Consider the following 21,270-nt stretch of genomic DNA (forward strand, 5'->3'; position numbering starts at 1 on the left):
GCAGGTAACTTACGTTTTTGTTTCCTCGAGCTTCCTCGCCACGGATGTGCTCCTTGAGATCGTCGGGCATCTTTTCCGGCAAGTTGGTAGAGGTATTGTACATATCCGGTACCCAGTTGTAGATCTAAGCGGGGTGGCGAAATCAAAGGAAGATTAACAGGGAGTCCTGTCGATAGCGATTGATCGAGCCTTACCTTGTTAAGCTTCAAGAATATGCATGGGCTCTTCTTCTTAAAGTTGTATTTGTTATCCTTGACGCACGGAGACCAGTTAGTCATAGGAACTTTGCAAACCTTGCCCTCCGGTGGCGGATTGTCGAACGAGCAATCGACGCGATTATCTTCCTCTAGCGTGTAAGCTGCAAATGGTTCGGAAAGGTTCGTTAGGGACCCGGTTCAGAGGGTTTGGTGGCCCGCCTCATGCTGCATCTACTTACGCTCCAAAAACTCATCGATAAGTTTGGTCCAGATCTCGACGTTGCCGTTGTCGGAGGCTCGGTACCAGATTAACGAACTCTCCACATTCTGGTACTCTGGAGGTGTCGGTCGGAAGCCCAGACCTGTGAGATAAAGCGAGAAGTTTTTTTTAGAGTGTAAGATAAAGTGAGAAGGCAGAAGCCGATTTACCTGGATTCGATCCAATCAGCGAGCTGTCAAGTTGATATTTGGGCATCTGCATGTCTAGCGTCTGCCAGAACACCGCCAGCATCGCGGCAAAGAATCCGATCAGGGCAGCATAGAAGCACACGTAGAAGAAGAGGATTTTCGCTGCAAGGGATCGCACAAAACGAGAAACACACAGACGATTAATGAAGGCTTCATTAGTGTTGACATTTCGTGCGTGTTCCGATGACGCACATTAATATGTATATTTATTATATGCAAATTTAGCACAGAACGAAACCACCGTCATCCCGCATTATGGAGCGGGCACATGTTGCCCCATCATGCTTCTGCCATCGTTTGGTTATTTTTCCGTATGCCTCATCAGCTTAAGTGAATTTCTATAAATAGTTAGTTCGTTTGCGATACAGCACACGGAGCATGAGGCCGAATGGATGTGCATGTGACAGCCCGAGATGAAACATGTGAAACAACACCATTTACGTCACTAATACCACGTGTGACACATTCCCAAAAGAAAAAAGAGCACAGCTCATCATAATCATATCAAAACATCTGCAGCACGCCGTTCCGGTACCGATACAGTTTATGTCAAAGAGTTGAAGAGAGGACGGTCCATTCGGAGGAGGAGTGTTTGTAATTGAATCCAGAACTTTGCTGATTGATAGTAGTCTCCACTTGCAATAACACTAATCCCCCGGAAAGGTTGTGCTGACTCATCCATTATGCACTTTGTGCGCCTTCATTTTTATACTCCGCAAAAGAAAATTACTCCCAGGGGCCATTCTTGACGTGCTGGAATTGGATGGAACTTTCCAGGAGCCTGCTATTGCCTGCTTATATCACACACACTCCCACATCCATGGCGGGTATGTTCGTGCCCGTGCCGAACCCGTGTATCTAAGCGTGCCATACACGACGGCATGCATGACCTGACAGCTGCAGGCTTGTTTGCTGCATTCACAAAACACTGACCATGACAGCACAATCATGGCTGCCATTCCCAGCCTATTCAACCCGGGAATGCGCGATGTTTGCTGAATAGAATATCCCCCGGCGGGGAGCAGACTGTCGAGAAGGCTCTCGAGCGCACATAACCGGCTGCCTTCAGGATAGAATCTTATTAGCAGTGAGACTGCTCCTACAGAACGGGAGCGCGTTCGAGCTTTTGACAGCTACCGTTCTGATATGAAGATACGAATAAATTGTAGTTTCAACGCTTGTATCAAATCAACTGATTTTTTTTTTTTGCTGTATTTTCTAACTATCTTCTTCTATCACCAGTTCTTTTGGTGCGTTGCCCATCCACAAACCCCCAGACACACTGTCAAAAAAATATCAATTTTCATCAACAAGATATAACCGTCAATCATTATTCAGCAATTAACACGAACGCGCACCACGAAGGCGCCCGCTCGTGACGACTGTTTAACGATTGCGTTTGCCGTTCTGCCCCATAGCCCTCGTTAGTTAACTGGCTAAGGTCGCCTTGACACCCGTCGGCAGCTACAGTCCGCTGGAATCTCGTCCCACAGAAACAGAAGGTCACACGAAAACTGACTGTCCTCAGGGGAGTGGGGGGGGGGGGGGGTCTGGCGAGAATGGGTTAATGGGACGGGGAACTGGAAATGGCTGAGTCTGTGTACTGAGCAGCACAAGCGCACAAATGAAGCGTGCTAATAAGCGTAGTGATAGCGCAGGCGAGCAGTGATCACCATGGAGATCCCGTCTGCTTCGATTGTCGTGAAGAAGGGGCAAAACTGTCAAAGAACACGCACACGTGCTTCGATGGGGAATTTAAATTGTTATCGTTGCCGTCTGGTTCTGACCATATAGGGATTAGTCGGGGTGTTTACGGAGTAAACCCAGGGGTACTCCAGGGGTACTTCCCAGGTGAACCTGTCACTGTATTTCCCTATGTGTCGTTATTTAGGGATTCCTTTTTAATTGTTCTATAAACCCGCTCCAACAGCTACAAAGAGTAAATATCTCTTCTATATGCCACAAACTATTACCTTCCAATCCAGTAAAAGCTACAGAGCGAAAATAATGTTCTACCCAACTTCATAAATCATTCCGAACGGTTCTCGCTTCGCTGTGCACGCGAACGCGAAGTGCCGAGTCTGCCCGGCCGTGATTGATGACGTAGAACCGATTGACGGTTCGGCTCGCTTTGGCAGCATCGGCTTAACTGGATCGATTATTGAAAAGTGCCCCAACAAGTACACGGCCGTACTCTGTATCGCATCGGAGATCAATTGAAATTAATGCTTATTGATTGTTTCTACATAGAATTAATTGAACCCAACCCGGCACGCTTAATTGTCTGCGTGGTTGCGTGTGTCCTGGGGCCGTGGATATGTTGCGTGTTGTTGGGGAATTGACTCGAAGTTAAATTGAGATGTCTAGGCGAGTGGACGGCGACGAGCATCGCTCCTCGAAAGATGTCTCCGAAGAACGTTTTCTTTTACTCCGTTAAAAGTGGATGTAATTTGAAAATGTTACAGGGCAGAGTTCGATAATAGACTTTATATGAAATTATGAAGGAAATTACGCCCTCGCCGAGTCTGATAGGAGCTTGTTATAACACTACAAAATTGTTTGAAATATTATTTTTTATAAACAAAATCGCATCAGAAGGGCACCTTTTTGAATTGTATAAGACCTAGCAACAGTCTTCAGAAAAAAAATCTCAACTCAAGCCAGTAATTGGAGATGGGAATCCCGTGCACGATACTGTTTTGTACGAAAAACTTGATAATGAAGCAAAATAACAAAATAAAACCAGAACTCTATTACTCACAGTAAAGCACGTTTCGTTCGCTCGTTCGCTCTCTCTCTCTCTCCCTCTATCTCTGCTTCTCATTCGACGATATTGTGTTGTGTTTACAGTACCACAACCCACTAAAAACATTGTTTGTGTTTGTTTAGACAGCAGAAAAAAATACATACTCACACACATTCAACCCGAAAAAAACATAAAACTGCCTACAAGCGCCAGAAACTTCAAGGGGGGAATCATTCAGAACGTTCGTCACGTTCGGTGTGCCGCGGTCATGGAATAAGTTATGGCTAAGGTCCGCCCGAAAGCAGAACTGCCAAAGCGGGTTTGCTGATAAAAATTTCGCCAAGCACTGGTCAAACAGGCCGATCCGAAGTGAAGTGGAAGGGACTCATTGGGTTAGCGAATGAGGCCATGGAATTCATTGACGCGATATCGTCTCCAGTAGCGGGCGGACATGACAAGCCTTTATCAGTTGGCTGCCTTACGCTTCTGGGACACCGTTATCGAGCAGTGATCGTGGAGTATCGAGTGGTTCCGGTAGAGGGCGCCATGTATGATAACCTATTTGCATTTTGTGGCAAGGGTTAGAGGAGACAGAACAGTATCATATCTCATGGCCTTCCCCGGCTTACTCGGGGCGATGTATTGTGTTTGCCCTTTACAAACAGACGATGGTATGCTTGATAATGGTCGACTATCGTCGATATTCGATCACCTCATCAGGCAACCATTATCATCATCATCGTCGTTTTTTTCTTTTTCTTTTTTATCGTACCCATCAGTGGTTGTTGTTCCCATAATGCGCATGAGGAACCGGTAAAAAGAGCTATCTACTTCTGTTTTGTGAGGCCATCCCTTTCATTTGTGAGAGAAGTGGTAAAAAAACGGAACTAAATGCTTCTTCGCTTCCGGTTCGTTCGTTCGTAGTGCGTGCTGGAGGAAAAGATTCCTCAGGTCGATAAGAGCTGTATCCTGTTTCACGAACACTAGACGTAGGCAAACCTACCGGAACGTGCGAAAGCCATTAAGACTTCGGACCTCACAAACCCTTCCTGTAGGCTTCCTGGAGTGAAGGAGGAACGGCTTCACTTCAATAAAACAAACTTCGCCAATCCTCCTTTTGGGGCCCACAAGCCATTTCGTAAAAGAAAACAAAAACAAGATCATGCGCTAACGCTCATGACTCGTCTCTCACCAATATCTTGAACGCGAGCTTGCTGAACTCTGAGTAACGTTCACGTCCATACACTCTGCAAACGTCAGCAATGTGTGCGATCTTGCGATTTTGGTGAGCCGTTACGTTCGGATGACTTCTTTGCCCGCGGAAGGTCTCTCGATCGGCATAAATGAATAGCGAACCCGAAATGGACGGACGTGAGAGGTGTTGCAGGAGCCGACCACCACCAAACGTCATTACTTGGCGTGGCGTGGCGTTATGTATATTTATAACTTTGTTTAGCAGAGACCATTACAACAACTGGTTCAAGGCGTCTGGTGTGGAACAGCGTGTGTTGACGGGAGAGTAATCCCCGCATAAAAAAAAAATCCTCCCCCTGCGTGGACAGTAGACATCTGCTGACATCTGGGCGAGTACTTGTTTTGAGGTCGAACAAGCAGTCTCCAAACGGGTACAAAAGCTCGGCTTTCGCCAAGATATACATCGGCGGGATTTTTGCAGAACTGGTTCCAGCTTCAGATTTTGCTGAGATGGTTTTAAGCTCGTTCTCTTTACCGTTTTCTTCCAACTCCAATCAAGCCTGGACACAGTGCGGTAGATTTGCAAAAACACAAACCCGGTCTGAGAGCTCTCAGCTACACAGCTGTGTTGGCAAGGCTTTGCAAGAATCGCTGATCGGTTCTCCCCCCGCCCTGAGCAGTCTAGAACGAACGTGTTCAATTGGAGAAAACAAACTACACGCCATAATGATACCTTCCCGATAGAATGGCACTGTGTAAACAACCTCCCAGCTCCAACATTCCGCCGTCCCTTCAACTGCAATACCCATTAAACCGGTTCGATCGGTTAGAGTCGAGCGGCGAATGGATAGACTTCAGGGTTTGATAAATCTCGCCAAACACAGCGCCACGGTAGGCTATAACTTCTACCAAACAATTCATCCATCACACACCTTAGGGGTGGAAAAAAAAGGTGGAACTGGGACTTTTTGCTTTGCTTAGATGATTCAAGAACATCTCCACGACATACCCGACCCGTACAGTCTTCCCTCATGTAGACCTTCAGGGTGAAAATATCGTTTATTGGAAAAAGTAAAGTGTACGGTTATTTATAGGTAGGGCGCAGGCGCACGGAACTCCCTCCCTTCGCTCTTTTTTCATGGAACGTCCGCCTGGTAGTTCCGCCAGAAACTGGGCCCTCCCCCCTCAATGCGGCATACACACAGACACACACACATACATTCCCACCGGGATCATGTCATCGTAAAACCGTCTGAACCGTCCACGATGTCTTAGGCCTTCGCCAGGGCAAGTTGTTGGAGCGAAATTGCGGCAAGTTGTTGGCGGGGCCAAGTTTACGAAGTATTAAATTTAGCAACCGTGGTGCGCAACCGTTCGTGTTCCGTGGTAGAATTTGGTATTTGGATGATACACGTACGTACGTACCGTACCACGCTCTGTACGGTCTCCATTACAAGCTCATTGTTGGTGGTGTGGCGGGTCCAGCATGGAGCATGCTTGGCCAGAATTGGCCAATATCGATCGTTTGGTGCTTAATAGGATTCGTAACTTAATCGTTTTTTGGGTTTTGTAGAACCTTCCAACTAGAAGGTTGTTGGGGATATTGCTGGGAGTATGGAGTTCGGAGACTTCTACTCCAACTGTCAAAGGTCAGCTGACATATGTTGTCACTAGTAGTATCACCAGCAGTAGCATCCGCTAGCAATTCCCCCAACGCGCTTACTGACACACATACGCACACGTTAACCTCTTTAATTGTTTCATCAATGCTCTAGGCTCTTGCGGGGAGGGTTTAAAACCTTCCTCCAAGAGGACGACAAGCTACCCTGCCCCATACACTCCTCGCTCGCTGCCATTTGCAGCATTGAAATTCAATTCGCTTCAATTTAAATAACAAATATGTTTGCGGTGCATAACTATGTCTCAGTCGGCGGTATGGTGTCTCGGTATCGATAGCTTTGCCAGCGTTCATCACCACTCTACATTGTGCAACATTGGGCCGTACCAGTGACGCGTTGGTTTAAATTGCTTACTCATACATCGTACAGACTGTGTCGTTTGAAAATTTTATTAGCAATAAAGGGCACTACAAAAAGAGCCGAAGCATTTTTATGATGCCATTAGGCGATCGAAGGCAAACAATCAGATTTTGTAGTTTTTTAAGAGGTTACAGAGGTTATATAATCCGCAGTTTTGACTGGACATATCACAAATAATGCCCATGTTTAATGAGCCTGACACAAAGTGAGGGTTTTTTTTCCTTTCTCGTCAAAATTGCTCCAATTATTTGTCCAACTAATTTAAACCATTGACGCCTCTCAAGTTCATTAACAGCAAAAAAATCCCATGCTCCATGTCCCATGAATCGCCATTAAGCTCATACGGTTATCAAATTATGCATATCTCATTTCAGCATTGTCAACGATTTTACTTCGGACGAGCTGGTGCTTATGTAATGATCCAGTTCCGACCTCGTATCGTATCGCCTTCACGTGGCCGCATCCGGAGAAAATAAGCATACGCTCGCTACACGGCATTACGATAATTGGTAAGGCTTTGGTAGAAAATTAAACAGATACGGTGTTGTTGTGTTTTCCTCTCACTGGGGCGCAGCGTATCCTTCATAAGGTGCGTCGCTTCACCACGATGCTGATGATGGTTGAATGCGAATGCGAGCTTTTACCGTTCGAGGTCAGGATGGCTGCTAACTGTGTGTGAAGACGATTACATAACACTGCCTTCGTACTCAACACACACACACCCACAGGCATACAGAAATACATGGCCAGAGACGGCCCGAGTCAATCATACTTCAATCGGGTGTATGCAGTCCGCCATCAGTAGTAGCGTGAGAGCTTTGAAGAGCTCGTTTCAATAAATTTAATTTGATAGTTACGCACCCCTTTTCAAAATTTCTTTAGAAAAATTTAAGCACTTATTAGCTACAAGTAGAAGAAAAAGGATTTAGGACAACCCTTCGAGACGTGCTCCAAACAAAAACGAATACTTGGCACACCTTTGCAGATTGCGTAAGCGTTCCTCTTCTCAGGGCTGCTATTGCCGAGACGTTCAACGCTATCCTTGCTAGCTCCTTGTTTGTTTGGTGAACAGGATAGCAACAAAACCTAGCAGGAACCACTACTTCAAGGCTAGATAATCCATCACCAAACCAACCTCGTAACATAATTTATTCATGACCGTGTGTGTGTGTGTGCTTGCACGCTTGATTTCCCTGTCGGGGGGGTTTTTCTTTTAGTTCCCAAGAATATTCCCAATTTTCCCTCAGTACATCGTTCGAGTACTGTTGCATACTTAAAACCCGTAACACTACCTCCATATGCCAGCAAACAGCGTAATCTGTTAAACCATTCCTTCCCAGCCCAATAATTCCATAAGGCGATTAATACGTGCCCAACTATGCGCCAAAGAACAATCGTTGTCCATCGGCTGTTGGAAAAGTAAAAATTTATGTAACCAGCTTTCCACCAAACGGCTTGACGCGAGAGATGGGGAGAGAGAGAGAGAGTAAAACAGGTGAGTGAAAACCCTCGCCGAGAAAATCACTTTCTTTAACTCTCGCTCTCTCTCTCTCTTAGATCGCCCGTCATTTTTTCTCTCATGACACGGGTGACACTAACACCAAGGTAAGTGTGGTCGCGTACTGGTGCGAGTACTTCCTTCTGTCCGTACGCTTAGTAACGCGGAAGGACACTGGATGGCGCTGCTGTACTATCGCACAAGGAGTGAAGCTTAGTGCCCTTGTCGGGGCACTTTTTCGCTCTCTCTCTCTCTCTGCTGGCTGTGACATCCCGTCACATACACACAAAAAAAATCCAATATGGCTGCGCCCCATTTCGACACAGAGATATAGGGCGCACAGAACAGGATGACGGATGGCATTGTGGCAAGCACTACTACTAATACAATCTATCTGTATCGCCGCTACTTACCCCAGCTGGATCCGGTACGGCCAAGGCATTGGCTGGTTTCGCTGTTCCACAGGAACGTCCTAAATCCTTCCCATTTGCCCAGCTTGGGCGGTGGGGCATAGTACTGTTCCGCTACCTTTTTGTCCGCCATGGTTTGCTGCTGTTACTGCTGTCTAATGCTGTGCACACACACACACACGCTTGGCAGTGGTCTGTTGTCCTGTTGATCCGTTACTGGCCCCCACCGAAAAATCGATCGATCTTTGATCCTTCTCGAGCACCAACGCACACGGCACACTTTTTTCCTTCCTCCCTTCTGGAGTTTGCAACTCGATGCCCCACTCCACGATGCTCTCCACAACTCCAAACAATCACTCGTCGCTCTCTCGCACGCTCTACTGCGCTCGCTCTTCCGCTTCCGCTTTCTCGGTTATCCACAAACACGCGCGCGAACGCTCACACACACACGCACAGCACACAGCAGCAAACTCGTTCCCAGCACCCGAACACTCTGATCCCCAAAACTGGAATTGCGGTGCGGTGCGTTGATCGACGACGATACCAGGCAAATGTCAGATGATGATCACCAACCATCGATTGGACAGGACAGAATCACCAGGAAGGAAAGAGAAATGTAGATTAAAAAAAAATGCGTTATTTTAGATTATAGGTTAGGATCTTTGGTCTCCAAAACAGGGTGATTAAGTAATAGTTCAAGAGTGTTCCGAGAGTAGCTGGCACTGGAAGGATTATGACTCCAGCACAGGACCTCAACCGGGAATGTACCGATACGACTTTTTTATGTAACCACCTTCGAGCGAAAGGCAATGGTGCGCGAGCGCACGTCTTTATGGTGTCATACTTGTCCCCTTCGGAACCTCCACCCCAACCACGACTCCCCTATTCCGATTCCCCCCACCTAACAATCGGGACAGTTTATATGTAAGTGTGTGTGTGTTTGCATGTACTCAATTTTCATCGTCTTTCAAGGTGGAAACGAATCCTGCGGGAATCGCTCTCAGAACTCTAACTGAACTTCTTAAGTTGAAGTGGAGATGAACGCAATTCTTTTGGATGATATGTGTTTCTGGTTTTATTAAATTTCTTACGAACTCTTTTGAAAACTCAGAAATGTCAGATAACTGTCTCTTACGCCACACACACACACACACACACACACATACACATCTATTTGCTCTCTCCAGAAGGTGAAAGCTCTCCATATTCCCGCTAGTGTCCTTGCAGGGTTTGCCAATTGCTCCAGAAAAGTTTTTCTCTCGCAACACCCGAGTCACACACACAGACATACAAAAACAGATACACACACACATAAAAGCACATATAGAAAAAGCACAATAATGTATAATCGACTCCGTTTCTTTACAGTCACTTAAATATTCAAGTTATAGACCAAGCCACTGCCTTTCAATTGCTTTTGTCCAATATTTTAACTTCACTTTGGTAACCTCACATAAAAACTCGAACACTTAACATCCTGTAGTAACTGTAACACAAGTCCTCCCACTACTCATCCCAGCTCCCTTCACCAAAGCTCCACCATCCGCGCACCCCAACACACCACGTACCTACACAGCGTAGAGCACCTTTTCAGAGTGCGTTCGGTAGAAAACGCGCTCGAACCAGCAGCTACGATACGCCTGTAACCGATTCAGTCGCGGTTCTGAAAACGAGTCACCACGCTGCCAACTGCCTTGGTTATTTATCCAACCAACCCTTCGCGAAGAGTTGCGAGAGCGAAAAAAATGGGGAGCCATCTCATCGCTCACAAAACCGTGCCCTCTCTCGCTCTCTCTCTCTCTCGCGTGCGCGCATTAAACGATTGCCATTTTACAGTGCAAGACGAGCTCTCTCATTTGAAGTCGCTCGCTCGTGCTCACTTTCCAGCACGGAAAACTGTGAGCTCCACCATTCGGTTTGGAGCATTTTCGCAACTCTCGGCTACAGCTCTTCGAGAGAGCAACAAGAAGAGATACAGTTTTCGGAACACATGAAAAAAAAAAGAAATAAATTCGCGCAAACCGGCCGTGCGCATGCTTGTCGATGTTCGATCGGCGCTGCAGAGACCAGCGACACCAGCACCAGCAAGCACCAGGCGGACACAAGGACACGGCAGGTGTAGTTGGTGTATCGGGACAGAGCGAGAAGGTAAGAGACAGATACGTAAGAGATCAGGTGAGAGTAGGATAGCGCGTTCCTTCTCGTATGACAAAAGTTTTGGAGGACACCGACAAGGGTGAAAAGTCGGCTCTCCACCCCACACGCAAAAGCGGACGGGAGGCACGTTCTGTAGACGGATTGGAGCCAGCAATCCATCGTCCATTATGGATCAATGCCATTAAAATCGGGAAACGGAAAAGTGTTTCGCTTGACGGTAACCGTCACAAGAAGGGGTCCTTATAATAACGGCTATGTCTCTGACGTCTGTCGCAAACCCCTTTGCCACACACGCACACACACTGCACGGAGGCACCCCTGCTCAGGACACTGGAATTATGACACTGGGATCGATAATTATTTCCTTTGCGGAGAAAGGTTTTCCACTGTTTTTTTTCTGCCTAGACTCTTTTTTTCTCGTGCTATGTAAATGTTCTTCTGTCTTGTATGTATCACACTGGATCTTTCAAGTAATCCTACCACCACCGGAATTGTCCTTAAATAACACCTCGTAGTAAATATTTTAATTTTTGTAACTCTGCACGTCACATGTCCTTAATATCACGAACTTTTCCTTTTTCCTAAGTCTAAATTGCTTATTTGCCTAAAGATTCTAAGACACCAAAGCTTATTTAGTTCACACCGAGACCGACAGGCTCGGCACGGAAAATAGCTAACCTCTTACTATGACCACATAGAACCGAATACTCTATGCAAGTGGCCTTTTCGACGGCTCCCAAGGATTGCTTCCGGGGGAAAAAATGGCAACCGTGTGAGTGGCACCAGTGTGTGTGGCGTGTGCAACCCATGGACGCTGCATCTCTCTCAGCCTCGCACGCCACTCACGCTCCCATTTTTCCAGGAAAATCTTCCACACAGGAATGGTGTCGGCCAGAAAAAAAGGAGACGCGAGCGAGGGTCTGCAAGGGTTGGTGCTCTAATTTTCTCGTGCCCACTGTGCGACGCCAGTGATTGTGTAATCATCAGTCGCTTCCCGCTTTTCCATGACCGACCGTGCGCCTCCATCGATGTGTCCTCTCGGCTATTTCCTTCGAGATGAGTGAGCGTGGAACTCATCCACTTCATCGGAGAGAGAGAGGGCGTGAGAGAGTGGATCTGATTCGCCTTTCTTTTGGAAGGTATCTCAGAGCTCACTAGCTTTAGGTGTGTTTGTGTGTGTGGTTGACGTATTTGTGGAAGGAACACCTCCTTTTCGAAAATGTATGTTGAACCAATGGCTCGGTGAAAAAAAATGGAACTCCTCTACGAGAGAGCTGAGTGATGTACTATGGCCCCTAAATCCATTACGTCATACCTCAGCTGTTACGCCATTAGTTTTCCTCTGAAGCACAGATACGGTTCGCGCGGCTAGGATTAGGCACCCATCACTGCCAGGAAGGGCTCGTTCTGTCCTTGAGCCCTTAGCTAATGCCTCTAGATCTCATTCCTTTTTCGGTGGCGGTTTGTTTATTGCAGTAGGAAAAATAACTTAATCATCTTCGTTCGTATCCTTTCGACCATTGGGAACACATGTTACGGGGCCCTGTTTTTCAAGACTTTTTTCCCGAAGTACAGGCTTCTCGGAAAAACGTACCACTGGCTCCGCCAATCAAGCTGCAATTATGTAATCATTCCACAAACACACACCCATACATGCCCACTCTACAGCCGGCGTGTGTTAATTTCCTTACTTTTCAAACATCCAGTTTTCGTTGCTCGCCACGGACAGACGGCGTCATCACTTCCGGTGTTGCTGCACAATAGCATACATTATTCACCGTGCCCATCTACTTGCCCCATTTATATGATGCGCTGTGTTACAGGTTGGAGATAGTCTTGGTGGTGCCAACAACGGATGCCAAATGCCTCCGGCACCACTGTTCGATAAATTCGTTTTCCACCTTCGAAAGCCCGTAACGAAGGCCGGAAATCCATTCCAGCTCATCTCGGGCCAAGTGTCCCCGCGTATCGGGGCAAGAGTGGTTCGAGGTTAAAACCGGACCCTAAAAAACACGAGTTAATGTATTCCGGAAAGGTGTGAACAGGAAATTGAATGATGCACCGTATGGAAAGTAAATAGAGAAAAACCCGACCATCAAGGGCACGGTATGGGACAAGAATCTTCGGAAGGCAGTGGAGTGGCAGGTAGATACAAAATCAAGGATATTGGGCAAAGCACTCGTAGAGCAGGTTCGTAAAAGGTATAATTAACACGTCGCTGGGTCGTGATTCGAAATCTCGTTCGAGACATTCGATAACAAGCGCAAGGCATTGAATTGATTCTGTTTGACACCTTTAATATCGAGTTTCTTGGCTTTGATTTTGAAGTATCGGTTTCGAATAATTAATTTTTCATACCTTTGGAATAGTATGCTAAACGAAGGTTTTTGATTAGTTTTATTAAATGGCAATAAAGGTAACAATTAATTTGAAAAGACATAATAATGTTTTTAAGGCTAAAAAGAGTTTTACAATAGGAAGTATATTAAGTAAAATTGTTGTTTTACAGAATTGTTTCTAAACCCCAGTGAAAACAACTAAAAAATTCTGCAAAAGTTTAATGTTCTTAGTTTTTAATTTCCAAGGGCAAAAGAAGGCCTCTTAAAAGTTTTAGTACACTTATTAGTACCCACCAACCTGTTAGTAGCATTTATTAGTACAGTCCCGAGAAGGAGTGCTTTTTTACTAGTTAAAGCTAAAGTAACGATCACTGCTGAAAACATGTGCTCAGTTCTGGAGCCTATAACTCCTTACTAATGAGTAGTTGATAGCAATAAAACATCCTAAAAATATCCTAGGTACGTCAAGATAATTACACCGAACAACCAAGTCAGTACAATTAATTGAAGCAATCTTCTACCAAGGGTAACAGGCAATAATGGTAGACATAAATAGCTTAAAGGTCAAATGCGATGGTAAGAGGAGATGAAAATATATCCTAGGTCGATTACGTCAAGCGAATGACACCGAACAATCCAGTCAAACCGATTTTGCTACGGATTTAAATACCTTGACAGGACAGATAGTTTGATAAGGCAAAATTTGATACAATTTTAATCTCTAAAATATATCAAACGGAACACAAAATAACTAACAGAACTATTTTTAAACCTTATAAGCTTAATTGAGTTGAAGGTAAAACCAAATGAGACTATTTTAAGTGATTGCTTGCTAATGAATAGCGCTAATCGGACAATCTCCCTCGTTTAATTATCATCAAAGTGCAAGTGACGATGGATTTAAAACAAGTGAGATAAAACTTAGTATATAGTTAGTATATAGCTACTACATTGTTGATAGTTTGATAATTTGTTTTTGCTATTAAGAACAAAAAATCATGTTTCCTACGCTCTAGCACATGTAAAGCATCCATCAATGTTATTGTTTTTCACGCTAGATTATTTATAATCAAATGAGTGCACTGTGTCATCGTTCCGTTTACCTACACACATCAAATACATTGCCCCGCTACTCTAATATTTACCATCGGATGGAAATACATCAAACTGGCATTACACATCAAGCGCCACTTGAGATATCGTCCGCTCGCTCGCGATTACTTCACCCGGCCGTCGTTAGCAACGGCGAGCCACCTCACTGCCATCAACGTCACAGCTCGCGATCGTGACTATCACCGGACCAAAGTAAACCGCTTCGCTAGACGAAGACGAACGCACATGCTCCATCAATTAGCACGGTACCACGAGCATCCACGATGACGACACGGAAATTACACCTCGTGCACAGTCCGGCACAACCATTTCTGCCCCGGATTTGCGAACGTTTAGCACGTTTCCGTCTGTGAAGGAGCATGTAGTTTCCGTTCGCACCCCCAAAAAAAAAGGAACCCCGATATGTAAACACCAAAATATGTATTGATGATCACCGGTAACGATTGACGAATAGCCGGGGACACAAGATTGTATTGCCGACGATCACGCACCATGCTGCCGACCATGATTAGCTAGCTAGCTAGCGTCAGTATGTGTCGTTTTTATCACCTTCCGGCCGAAGAATCAGGTTCCAGACGATCGGGAACGATTAGCGCAAGCAGTGGTAATTAGCAGCGAATTTAATACTGACGATAAATTTCCTTCCTTTCAAGGACACAGCGCTGTGTGTTGTGAAGCGGACGCAGCACTTGGGTGTAGCTCACGCGAGGCTGCGGCACCACGCGACACGACAGATAAACAACCCCGAACAGTTGTTAGCAGGTAACGTCACAAAATGGGCGTACGTCACGGGGTTTCGGTTCTATTATTGGCACCATTATTGACCGATGATGTGTGTCCCGTGTTCTAGCAGAACTGATCTTTTTTTCTGAGGTTTGAACTCCAACGTTCCTATTCTAAGGTCCTAAAAACCTTGAACGTTGCTATAGTTGTGTCAAACGCTGTATTCCATTTGAAAATTTGCTATATTCAACAATCGCAATCCAACCAATTCGTGTAGAAAGCTTCCCTTCATTCGGATTACAAAACGAGCTCCTCGTTAAATAATATACTAACCTCCATTTGACACCTACTGAGGCAGAATCTCCGTACCTTGTGTTATTGTTATTGTACCGAGCTGCATTCTCAGCCCTCCTGCACGGGATACCTAGGTGCCTTTCCACATTCCCACAGGCAAGCATCTCTCATTTACAAAGTGACCATATTGCCATTGCCGTTTTTCACGCTGGCATCACAATTCATTTGCATCATTAGCGCAAACTTATGAATCTGCACGCCATCGGCCTGATAATGGAATCACTTGCACATCCCGGCATCCCGCACAAAGTCACGTTTCGTACGGTCGGTTTAAAATTGTTTGAAGGTTGTAATTGAATGAAAATATACCGTGTGCTGCAACTGTAGCTGCTGCGGGTTGGGTGCAAACATTTGCACACCTTTTTGACGGACGATTTGCAGTAAAAGTGAAAACAATTTAGCAACAGCCGTGCCGTGCAGCGGTAAATGGTTCTTTGAATTGAGTTAAATTATTTGATCAAGCAATGCACGTGCAAGCGATAAGCATTTCCATTTGTTTGTAAGTTGATGAATCTGAGTATTTTTTATATTTTAATTTTGAGGCAACACACCATAGACAGAGTGAAGACATGTCACATAGACATGGAAAAAGTTTAAAACGTATTTTGATAGGACTTTCCAACAGCTTTCCAACAGCTTAATGTCCTTCGTAGATCAGTAGGACTTCAACTCCTCATACCCAGTCCTTACTCAGTTTTTTTTTTGTCGAAGAGAGTAGAATAACTGGCGAGTTCCAAGTAGTCCCATATAGTCTTAACCCAAATTAATATTCTTGCTTAGTGATGTTTGTTAATTTTCCATAAACATATATGGAACCCAGGGCACAGTAGACAAATCAAAGGTCTCTAAGAGGTCATAGCAAAAAATCAAAAATAGTAATTAGTTCACCTCTCGATCGGCTGGATATACTCGCTAAAGCCGAGGAACTTTGTTTCTTTGTTCCTGACCAATCCAAAATAGAGCCAGTTCCGATCCAGAGAGTCAACATCCAGATATCCTTAAAATCTTGGGAACAATATTTTGAAGCTCTCATAGAATACTGACATAGAATTCGACTGCCTTTTACTTATCTGGTTCTTAAATCACTTTGAAAACAGAGCCTGCAGCGTAGTCTTCTTGGATATGCAGTCCTCACTACGGAAGATCGGTCCGGATGGGAATTGAGCCCCGTTCCAGTCGTGAGTAAACCGGCACTGGCTGAGGCAGCTTTGGGACTGACTGATTCTTCTCAATTTGGATCCAAAATATCTACTCTGTTGATGTGCCAAGTCTTTAAAAGTTTCCTCAAAATAAAAAAATAGCTTTTAGTATCAAATAATTATTAAATTTGTCTCGATTTAACACGATTATCTCTAAATATAGTTAAATTCGCTAACTGCAACTTAAAAAACGGTTAGAACATGAAATATTTCAGACTTGGTATATTTCAAATATTTCGTAGTGAAATATTTCACGAAGCACAGTTTATTTCATTTGAATCTTTTCGCGTATATACTGTGGCATTCGTTTGAAACACAATTCAACACGTTGCCGAGCAACCGTTGCTATTTTCAGCCTTCGTTTGTTATTTCACATCCATTTCTACAAGAACCAGGGTAGTTGCAACCTTTCCACGCACCAAGATAGGTCACATTTAATTGTATTCTCTGCTCCAAGATGGTACGCGACCAGTGCGACGAAGAATTTGGTCCTAAAAAGTGAGCCCTGTTTAGTGTCCTTAAATGTTTCCTGTTTCAAATGCATCAATCCTAATGGTGTTTTAATTTCTCCCCTATGTAGAATGACCAAAAAGACGATTCAGGCATCGTGTCGCAAAAACAAACTCTATCTCACACCACACCTGAACGATGTCCTATATTTGCACTACTCAGGTAAGCATCAACTTCGCATTAGTGCCGCGTATGCCCTACTTATGCCATCTTCCCTCTACGCAGGATATAACGCCATCGAGGGTTTGGAGGAGTATGTCGGATTGAAATGCCTCTGGCTCGAATGTAATGCCATTTCGGGAATTTCCGGATTGGACCATCAGGCCCAATTGCGTTGTCTGTATCTGCACAACAACCTTATCAAGGTCAGTACCGCCGTACACGTGCACAAAGTTAGGCTTCAGCTGTGCTTGACTATTGATTTCCCGTTTGAATGACATCCGTATTTTTTGTCTTTCTGCTTATGTAGAAAATCGAAAACTTGGAAAACTGCAAACAGCTGGACACACTCAACCTTTCCCATAATCATATCGCAAAGATAGAGAACTGCGGCAGTGGTAAGTAGCAATGGAATTCGTAGACGGGATAGACTATTTATACATTGAATTGAAATTTAATTTCTGCCAGACATTTTACCGTTGCTGAACACGCTTAACATCTCGCACAACTATCTTAAATCGATCGAAAGCATTGCGGAGCTACGAAAATGTGATTTTGTGTCTGTGCTGGACATTTCACACAACCGCATAGAAGACATTGCGATTGTGAAGGTAATTTTATGGTGCTTTAGGCTTTTCACGATTTATTTATTTGTGACACCGTCTTCCTTTTTTGAAGGTCCTTGGTGATATGAAAGGATTACGAGTGCTTACGATGGTGGGAAATCCTGTGGTGAACGATATTCCTTCCTATCGTAAAACTCTTATTCTGGAATGTGTAAGTATATCAGTTTTTTTAGCATTAAACATAGAGATCAATCATTTGAAACATAACATTTTTTTATAGAAATCTCTGACATATTTGGATTCGAGGCCAGTGTTCGATAAGGATCGAGCATGTGCAGAAGCTTGGTGAGAGTTTGATTCAAATTATTTTAAGCAAGTTAATTACATATTGATACCTTCGCTAATATAGGAAACGCGGAGGATATGAAGAAGAGCGTAAAGAACATTTGCGTTGGAAGAAGGAAGAACAACGCAAGATGCGTCGAAGTATCAACGGTAGGGTATTATATTCTGGATTGTTTTTAAAGCATTCAACATTTATTATTTGTCTCACTTTTATACCAGCAACGCTTCGTCTACGTCACCGAGGAGATGGAGAGCCGGAATTGGTAAGAAATTTTGGCAAAAAGTTTATAGAAGAGAACCATTTTCAATTGTTGCTTTCATTTCTAGCTCAAAACAAGCAGCGATGAGGAGGAAGAACGTGAGAAAACTACTTCTTTCACAGTGAAAGATGAACTTCAAGAGGTGGAGTACCAAACGAATGAAGTTGCCTGGAAGGAGATGGAGGACCTGTTTAACCAGCACACGAAGGCCCTTAAGCCACCCGCTCCAGATTACTTCACCGAGCAATCCAGACAAATGTGTCAAGCTATTGAAAGTACTTCTGGAAGAGTAAATATTGACCGCTGTAAGCAGGACGCCGTACAAAAAGCACTCATTGAAGAGATAACTACGGAAGAGTATACCGATATAACTGCAACGAAGAATGACACTGAAGATGGCGGAAGTGAATTGAAAGACCACTCTGAAGCTTTAGAACATGGAACAGATATTGATGATTCTTCCAGGAAGATGAACCAATGTGTTGAGGAAGACAACATGGAGATACTGAATGATTTTGAAAATGAGCCAGATTTCGTTGATGATGCGAGTGATGATGTGAAAGGATCAACTTTTGGGGATTCCGGAATAGAACCAGATAAAAGTCAATCCGAAGAGTCCACGAAGATCGCCGACAAAGCTGAGGCCAAAATTGCATCAGCTGAGCAGGATGATACGCTGAACGTGATCATTCAATCGAAGGAGATCTCGATAACGATGCAACCGTCTCGTCCAATTGATCCTCAGGATGATGTCCTGCCGCCGGGTGGTAAGCGTAAACCCTCAACCACTTCAATAGACTCGATCATAAGTTCTGAAACTACAACTCATGACAGTAAGAAGGACGAGGTTCGTAAAGCTTCCACCACCTCCGTGGACTACATTACAGGTTCCGATACCAATTCCGACCCGACACTCGTAACGGACTGTGACAGCTGCGTACGCAACAGTCATGACAGTAGCCGTGGTTGCTCTTCGGACACTTCCGACAGTGAGGATATGTTCGACAAGATTGTACCGAAGAAACATCGCAAGCTTGCCTGTGCCATTCGGTCGGAGATATCGCTCAGCAGCAGTGACAGTAGCAGTGAGCTAGATGAACCAGGTGGCAGCATGCTGGACAGTAAGCTCGATCGTCAGAACACGATCACGGAGTTTATCGATGAGTACAAACGATTCTTCCACTCGGTGGACTTGCGCGATCCTAAGTGTGTGCTGAAGAATCGCCATAAAATTGTGCGTCCGCAAACTGCAAAGTCACAGCGCACGGAACCTATCGTGTATGAGGGCGTTCTGAAGACGATGGAACAAAACTCTAACCAGGCAAAGATTGAGCAAGTACGCCAAGAGCGCGAAACGGATGATCGCAGCTTGGCAAAGGAAGCGGTTCTGGAACGTTTGATGAAAGGTCACGATGCGGTGGATATGAATCTCGAGCATCAGATGATATCGATCGGTGGTAAGGCGCACAACTTCAAGGAATACCGCCTGGAGGTGTTCCGACAGGATCAGGAAAAGCTCCAAAACCTTATCGATCGTGTGACGGCACAGAAGGATAAGTATAATGCGCACATCGATAGCATACATGATCAGCTTGCAAACATTATGGACGAATATGGGCAGATCAGTGTGAAGTTGCGCAAAGTTAACGATATGATACAGAACATTGGTGAGGAGGTAGGGCAGGAGGAGCGTGGAGAGACTTCGAATTTTGTTGTCGGAGATGCTCCAACAACAAGCATTGCTGAGCAAATAGTTGAGAACATGACCAAAGAGCAGATACCGGATGTGATTGAGGCAAACATTAAAGTCCCTGAAGAAATATTGGAGGAGATTGATGAGCAGCTATCTTCCGATGAATCCGATTTGTTTGACGCTAAGGATCATGCAGCAGCACGAATTGAAGTTGGTTTAATGGATCCAATCAACCCATCCGCACGTAAACCCATCCCGCAAGAGTTTGGCTCCGATCCGGTGTATCGCAAGTTTATCGACATCCAGTACGAAATTGACAAACTGACGGAGGATCAGATATTTGACGCCCTCAACGAAGCTGCCCGAGAGCTGCAGGAGGAAGAGGAACTCGAGGCAAAGTTGCTTCACGATGCTGTGGACGAATACTGGAACCCAACTACCGATCTCGATGATTTCCGGCGCAACCTTAATCTGGATGCACATCCGATCATACAGCGCTTTAAGCGTTTCATCGAATGTCAAGGTACCGATACGGACGATACCGATTCGGAGGCACACGTCCGGCGGCTCGAGAGTGCATACCACAAATACGAACGTCGGCTGTCGAACCATCTGTTTGATGAGTATTTGATTTTGAGTCGTAAGGCTAGCATAGCGACTACGACGGGCGGTGAATCGAGTGCAACGGAGTTGGAGTTGATCGAAATTGAGGGTGGCCATGTGTTGCGGGCATCCACTAGCAGACGCACAACGGCGTGGGATTTGAAGGAAACGATGAAGGAACCGGTGGCGGAGGTTGAGGAGGAAGCGAACGATGAGATGCTTGATAAAGGTTGTGAGGACCAGAAGCTGGAAGAGTTGGAAGATGAAGAATCTAAGCCGGAAGAGGACACACCTAGCAAGAATTTGGATATTAAGGATATCCCAGAGATATCTGATGAGGGTTATGAGAATCCGAAACATGAAGCGTTAGATGATGAAAAACCAGAAGAGCAGAATGCAGAATTTGATACGAATATGACCATGATAGAGAGTTCTAAGATTCCTGATAAAGACTATGAGGAACCCAAATTGGAAGAGTTCAAAGAGGGCGATTCTAAACCAGAAGAGAAGTATGAACCTTGGGTGAATGAGGTCATCAAGGACTCATCTGCGGATATTGTGGAGCATCAATAGAGTTGACAGTTGTTAGGAGGAGTCTCTCTCTCTCTCTCTTTAGCAGCACAAATTATGTACGTAGAGAACGTGTTGTTATCATCACCAAGATGGAAGATTAATAAAGCAAACGCACACTCGGTAG

At 44.9% G+C, this 21,270-nt stretch overlaps 2 protein-coding genes across 6 annotated transcripts in view; one reads left to right on the forward strand and one right to left on the reverse strand.

Annotated features, from left to right (window-relative positions):
• LOC118510606 (sodium/potassium-transporting ATPase subunit beta-2) overlaps positions 1-11,502 on the reverse strand; it is a 24,719-nt gene extending 13,217 nt beyond the window's left edge. Inside the window, exons 1-6 of one of the 3 annotated variants that reach the window (XM_036052615.1) lie at positions 10,121-10,282; positions 8,556-9,058; positions 627-767; positions 437-559; positions 195-358; positions 14-124 (exon numbers count right to left, since the gene is read on the reverse strand). In XM_036052615.1, coding sequence (XP_035908508.1) covers positions 14-124; positions 195-358; positions 437-559; positions 627-767; positions 8,556-8,685 — 669 coding nt within the window. In that variant the 5' untranslated portion in view covers positions 8,686-9,058; positions 10,121-10,282. Of the gene's footprint in view, positions 1-13; positions 125-194; positions 359-436; positions 560-626; positions 768-8,555; positions 9,059-10,120; positions 10,283-11,387 lie in introns of those variants that run through there. The other 2 variants (XM_036052616.1, XM_036052617.1) reach the window with 2 other exon arrangements.
• On the forward strand, positions 10,252-21,267 carry LOC118510602 (dynein assembly factor 1, axonemal homolog). 3 transcript variants are annotated; one of them, XM_036052610.1, is made up of 11 exons: positions 10,252-10,700; positions 16,336-16,416; positions 17,018-17,109; positions 17,173-17,312; positions 17,417-17,504; positions 17,575-17,717; positions 17,785-17,883; positions 17,953-18,017; positions 18,082-18,167; positions 18,237-18,280; positions 18,345-21,267. In XM_036052610.1, exons 3-11 carry the CDS (start codon positions 17,019-17,021, stop codon positions 21,144-21,146), a joined length of 3,558 nt encoding a protein of 1,185 aa, XP_035908503.1. In that variant the 5' UTR covers positions 10,252-10,700; positions 16,336-16,416; position 17,018; the 3' UTR covers positions 21,147-21,267. The 3 variants fall into 3 exon arrangements, with proteins under 3 accessions (XP_035908503.1, XP_035908504.1, XP_035908502.1); XM_036052611.1 differs by lacking the exon at positions 16,336-16,416; XM_036052609.1 differs by lacking the exons at positions 10,252-10,700; positions 16,336-16,416 and adding an exon at positions 16,827-16,935.
• The last annotated feature ends 3 nt before the right edge of the window (positions 21,268-21,270 follow it).

This window comes from Anopheles stephensi, chromosome 3 (assembly GCF_013141755.1).
Source record: "Anopheles stephensi strain Indian chromosome 3, UCI_ANSTEP_V1.0, whole genome shotgun sequence".
In the NCBI taxonomy this organism is placed as follows: domain Eukaryota; kingdom Metazoa; phylum Arthropoda; class Insecta; order Diptera; family Culicidae; genus Anopheles; species Anopheles stephensi.

Excerpts from the sequence above, each read along its gene's own strand:
- LOC118510602 (XM_036052609.1), top strand. The coding sequence starts at position 16,895 with ATGGTACGCGACCAGTGCGACGAAGAATTTGGTCCTAAAAA. Across the intron at positions 16,936-17,017 it reads GAAGAATTTGGTCCTAAAAA|AATGACCAAAAAGACGATTC; the intron begins GTGAGCCCTGTT and ends TCCCCTATGTAG. Across the intron at positions 17,110-17,172 it reads CCTATATTTGCACTACTCAG|GATATAACGCCATCGAGGGT; the intron begins GTAAGCATCAAC and ends CCCTCTACGCAG.